At 46.4% G+C, this 6,000-nt stretch overlaps 1 protein-coding gene across 1 annotated transcript in view; it reads left to right on the top strand.

Annotated features, from left to right (window-relative positions):
- Positions 1 to 830: 830 nt before the first annotated feature.
- RARB (retinoic acid receptor beta) overlaps positions 831 to 6,000 on the top strand; it is a 179,412-nt gene continuing 174,242 nt past the window's right edge. The window contains exon 1 of the mRNA XM_036761151.1: positions 831 to 1,220. Coding sequence (XP_036617046.1) covers positions 857 to 1,220 — 364 coding nt within the window. The 5' untranslated portion in view covers positions 831 to 856. The remainder of the gene's footprint in view (positions 1,221 to 6,000) is intronic.

The raw sequence follows: 6,000 nt of genomic DNA, 5'->3' as shown, positions 1-6,000 counted from the left end.
GGACTCCAAGGGGACTGTCAGATGCCTAGAAGGACCCAAAGAAGCGGGAGATTATGCTTGGAGATCCCGTTTTACAATTGCATGGGGACTGTGGCTGCCTCTGTTCTTAGGGAGTGGGGAAATTCATAAGTTGCAAGGAATTTAGCCGACAGAGGGGAGCGCACTGGGGGTAGGGGGGGAGGGAGGGGAGGAAAAACACATATGAAAGACAAAAAATCAAATAAAAAGGGAGAGGCGTCTTTGCCCAAACATTAGCCAGAGGCAGCCTTTTTGTGGTTTCCCTTTCCATTAAAAAAAAAAAAGAGCAAGCTGGCAGGGCGGGAGGGGGCAAGGGGTAGAGAAAGGCCCGTAGTTGTTGCTTTGTTTTTGAAGGTGAGGGGTGGGCAGGAGCCCCAGATCCCGCCCGTGGCTGCCTGCAGCCCGGCTGGCTGCTTTTGCAAGGCTGCAGGGCGATTTTAAGCTGTGTGAGAATCCTGGGAGTTGGTGATGTCAGACTAGTTGGGTCATTTGAAGGTTAGCAGCCTGGGAAGGGTTCATAGAAAGTTCACTCGCATATATTAGGCAATCCAATCTTTCATTCTGGGTGACACCAGGAGTAGGAAGTGAGCTGTTCAGAAGCAGAAGGATCTATTCTTTGCAGAAGGGGGGGACCCGAGGTTCCCCCATCCGAGGCGCTGGAGGACCGGGACTCCGGGGACCGGGACCGCCTGGTCCAGAGCTCCGCAGGCAGCCTCCGCTGGGGAGCCTGTGTGGATCCGGGGGGGTTTCTGGGGGCGTTTCCCCGGACCCGGCCCTTGGCATTGGCCCCGATCCCCCCCGCCCCGCTGGATTGGCTGAGCAGCCTGGAAAATGGTAAATGACCATTCGGATCAATTACAGGCTTTTAGCGGTGTTGTCTGTCATAATTCATGATTCGGGTCTGGGAAAAGGACCAGCAGCCCAGCGTGCCAAGAAAGGGGCAGAGTTGGATGGAGTTGGGTGGACTTCTCCCGTGCCTCCTACCTCTCCACCCCTAGAGGATAAAGCACTTTTGCAGACATTCAGTAGAGAGAGGGGAGAGACCATGTTTGACTGTATGGATGTTCTCGCAGTGAGCCCTGGGCAAATCCTGGACTTCTATACTGCGAGCCCGTCTTCTTGCATGCTCCAGGAGAAAGCCCTCAAAGCATGCTTCAGTGGATTGACTCAATCCGAGTGGCAGCGCCGGCACACTGCTCAATGTAGGTCCCATGCTTTTCTCTGTGTGTATGCGTGCGTGTGTGTGTTTCTCCAGGTGTGTGGGTGTAAGTGTTCCCCCACACACGCACCCGGCCCCCATTCCTCCTTGCATGCAATAAAGATGTAATTGCTAGGACAAAGGGCTTGCTTGTTTAAGACGGTACCATCAGCGGAAAATATCCTGAACAGTGTTTTTAGTCCCCTCCACGTCCTGTGTCCCCATCCAAACATCGCTGGGGGCGGGGGGAAGAGTTTCAGATCTGTGCAAAGAGAGGGGAGGAAAAAAAAGTAACAGGAGTTTGGGCTTGGACAGACTGACATGTTTTCTCCCTGCAGTTCTAAACTCAGAAGTAGGTGTAGAGACAGACGGACAGACAGAGCTCTAAGTTTTCCAGTCTTGGGGATGACCCAAGAGAATGCAGAGTAATCCAAATAGCGTTTGTCCCTCTCCCTGGCCAGGGGCTGGACTCTGATCTGGGAGTTCATGGAAAGCGAGCTCCCTGGGACCGACCTCCCTCTCCTGTTTGCCTTTGCTTGGAAAAGGCAATATTTCTTAGCCCTGACCTTACTGCCAACTTTCTGATTCACTTTGTTGCTCTAAGAAGTCGCTGTTTTGCTAGAAAACTCCCGGCCATGAACACCCCTTGTGTTAGGCCATCAATTATTTCCATATCTGGAGCTTCAGGCAGGGGGGATGGAAAGGAGCTGAGGTGGAGGGGGAGGAAACCCTTGTGCCTGGTAGCTAAGTTTAAAAAAATGTATGTATTGGCTGTTTGGTTATCTGATCCTAACACTAGCAAGGCTGAGGCTCACAGTAGCGAGTTTAGCAGCCCGGCCTGGGGCTTGAGAAATGATCAGGAGGACGGGGATCTCCCACCTCCGAGCCCCTGCCACGGGGAGCCCGCAGGATGCTTCACCACCCTGACACTGATTTAGATCGACTTCCAAGCAATCTATCAAAAGGTGTTTTTTAGCACTTTCCTTGACATTCGTTTGGAACCTTAGCCTAGAGATCCGGATCCTCATTTCCAACCTGCGTTTTCCGAGGGGGTCGAAGTTTAGCTGGAAGAGAATTTAGTTGCCTCTCGGGTGGCTTTGAAAAAATATCCAAAGTTTAAGCTTCCTCCTGAACTTTTCTGCCCTCAATGGTCAGGTTGGGACCTGGCCCCAGGGAGGCACTGGAGTGGGATGGGTAAAAATCAGGAACCACGGCGCGCCCCCAACTCTGCTCTTTCGTTTTTTTCCTCCCCCCGCCCGGCCTGCCCTGGGAAGAAGGCTTTGCCACCCGCAGCCTTTGCAAGGCTTGTTTGTCCTGCTGGAGCTACTTGTGAAATGCATCTTCTTTTGTGATGGGCATTCTCCCTCCCTGGGAACTGGGAGCCTTGCAAGATCCTTTTCTAAACCCTGCTCCCCCCATGTCTTAGAATTGGCCTCTCATTGGCAAGGAAAACCCAGTTAGTAATTCCAGGAGCCCGCCCTGGGAATCCTCGAAACTTTTTTTTTTTTTAAATTTCTAAGAGCACCCCGATGCAAAGAATTTCTCTGCTGGGGAATTTGGATAGGGGCGGAAATCTACATATGAGGCACCCTCTAGAAGTTAGGAGACCTAATAAAGCTTTTACAGATAGTTTTTCCTGTTTTGTAATTGACCCCAAACATGCCTATTAAGTTGTAGGAGAAGGGAAAAATGCTTTGTTTGCTCTAGCCCAAGTTAAACATAGGATTTGCCTTATCTGGGGAGAGCTATTGGTAAATGTGTCATTCGCCCAGGGCCAGAAGATAAGGAGGGAGTGTTGATAACAGCAAAGTTCAGCTAATCAAAGAAGCTAGCATTAGGAAGAGTAAATAAAGAAATTGGACTATGTCATCTCAGGAATTTCAGTGATTCTTCCCCCCCACTTTTTTTTTTTTTTGCCAGCCATCAGATCAGCCCTGGAGGATGGTGAGCCTGGGGCTTCAGCCCCGACTTAACCCGAGTGAAAATAAAGGACCTGGAAAATATTAGCTGAGCTCTACAAATTTTCTTATCATCCTAGTGCTCCGTCTTAACGGTTTGCAAAGCTGATAGGGCAGATAGAGCCTTAAAAAATGTTGAAGATAGCGTCCTAATAAGTGTGCCCTGGTCCCATTTGTAACCACAGTACCAATCCTATCGAGGCAAGGCTTATCAAAATAGCATCTGGGTTACAGTGAGTGTGAAGTGAGCTTGGCTCAATAACTGCAATCTCTTCCCTTTGGTTTTACAAATGCCCAGACCAAAAGAAATCATTTTTTAAAAAAAATGAACAGTTTGGGCCCTTCCGACAAAGCAAATGCTGGGTAGAGTTTTCCTCTTGTAAGATCTGGGGACCACAAAGCTAAAATTCTAAAAGCAATATGACACTCAGACCCCAGGGATTCCTTTGTAGGGTGTTGGTTTTTATTTTTTTCCCCTCCCAAGTTACTGAAGTCAGACTTCCAAGGATAGCCCAGACCAGAAGTTAACTTGTTAGATATTTTCTTTCCTCCTTTTTTTTTTTAAAGACAGAAAAATGATATGTGAGACAGCTGTTGGCTCAGGGCCTCTGAATTGACCCCGTGGAAAAACGCAGAGTCCGGCTTAGGTGGATACTGAGGAAATGGAAGCTCCAGGCAGACAGTGCCTTCTGAAATGCCCTGGAAGAAGGATCCTATCCTGCCCAGTGGCAAAGTTACTAGGTTTCTCTTCCCATGCCTTGTGGAATGGTCTCGGGGACTGACTGCCCCAGATGTTCGCTGAGTTGATTCTATTGTTCAGTGTCCAGAGTATTAATCCTGAAATCTTGTAGATTTAAGTCTGGTCAGTTTCAGCGAAGTCACAACTGGACAACTTCTTGGGATATTTTCCTTGTTACTTTCACAACCATAAAAATATGAAGACTAATTTTTCTTAACCTGGTGATAAACATTGATAGATTTTTTACTCGTCTTGAGAATTTTGCAACTCAGAGGAAGGATTGTCTATTTAAAAGACATACTAGGGGTGAGTCATAGGATAAGAAAAGACCTTTCCCCCTATAATTGTGACCTAAATTCTAAGCATTAAAAGTCACTGGAGACAGAAAATGGGGTCAAAGGACCCAAATTGGATAGTGCCCAGGCTGACAGCTAGCTTCCCTCCCAATTGCAGTTTTGAATAGAACACTTCTTAGAAAAGGCTCCACTGTTATTTTAAAGTGGGATATAATTTTCTGCTTCTCAGCAACATGAGTGTAGTAACTCATACCATCAGAAATAGGAGAAGACGAAAAGGGACTTTAGCTGAAACCTGAAAGACAGCCCAGGCAAGGGAGTGTTTAGAAATCAAGGCATAAGGGAGAGGTTCAGCTCAATAAGCTAGTGAAGTTTTCCTTTCCTGTTGGGGATTTAAACAGAAAACAAAACAAAACAGTGTTAATAAATGCAAACAGTTGCATAAATTGATCACTTGGCAGGTTTTATCAATCTGCAGTTTTGGTAGAAAAATGCTCCTAACTTTATTGTTTTACATGAAGCCAATAGAAATGCAGGATTCTTTGGGGGTGTGGGGGGGAATGGGAGAAATAGAGATTTCTACTGAGGCTCACATTTCCCTTGGCACCGGACTTTTGGGTTGAGTTGGAGCTCCAAGATCTGATGCTTGCAGAACTAGCTTATGTGGGACTCAGGCCTCCTGGCCTGTTAACAGAGGTAGACTTTTTATAAGCTGCCTGGAATGGGCCAAAACTTGGGGGTTCCATTTCTCTCCAGAAATGGACCCTCATTTTCTTCCTAATTTGGACATTTTTCCATTTTCTTCTAAGACCTAGCTGGGAAATATCTCCATTCATTTTTCCTAGTAAAGAAGGAGGTCTAAGAGGGGTGATTTGCTTTTATACATCTTATTCCCCTTCTGGGTAACCAGAATTACTTATATTCAAGTCCTGGGGATATTGAGGAAAGAGAAATAAGAAGTCATTGCCCTCCTTTCTTCCTTTGCCTTCCTCTCCTCCCCACGCTGTCACAACAGAATGATGAAGTTTAAATACCATGGGATTTGGAGACAGAGGACCAGGGTTCAGATTCTGCTTCTGCTACTGTCTGCATAACCTTGGGTGAGAGGATTCACCTGTCTGGGTATTAGGTTCCTCATCTGGAAGGTGTGACCATGGAGGATTTACTCATTTGTCCTCTCTGACTCTAGATTTCTTTATCGATTTAAAAAAAGTATCTGGTCTAAATGTATTCTGAGATCCTTCTCAGATTCCAGATCTGTGATGCTATGAATTTGCTACCAGTATGTCCTTGGGCAAATCACTTACTCCCATCTTTAAAATAAGTGGTATGGCCTCCAGCTCCTGCTCTGTGATCTATGATTTTTAATTGTCCCTTAGAGCTCTGGATCTATGATCCTATCTTCATTGTCCTTTTCCCCATTCCCATCTCTCTTCAACATTTATGGAATGTGCACTGGATCCAAGGCCCTCTGGGAAGAGCCCACAGCACAGATGTCTAATGGAGCATTCCTGCCTGACCTCCTAGAGTTTGTTTTTTAACTAGGTTTAAATTCAGAAGGAAGAAAGGAAGGAAAAATAGAATTTTGGATGGAGAATCTGAATTCCTAATTGAGAAATTGCTGTTGTTTGGGAGGAAGTTGAATTTACCAAAAAGGGTCTATAAAACCCAATTACAAAATGGAGAGACAGGTTCAGGTTTATTAAAACTTTCTTCCCCATGGGGGTGTGTGTGTGTGTGTTTTTCTGGGAGGGTTTCTTGATGAATTTTGTGTTCATGGTAATTCACTCA

The sequence above is a fragment of the Trichosurus vulpecula genome, chromosome 5, assembly GCF_011100635.1.
Source record: "Trichosurus vulpecula isolate mTriVul1 chromosome 5, mTriVul1.pri, whole genome shotgun sequence".
NCBI lineage: Eukaryota > Metazoa > Chordata > Mammalia > Diprotodontia > Phalangeridae > Trichosurus > Trichosurus vulpecula.
This window is presented reverse-complemented; position numbering and strand designations above follow the sequence as displayed.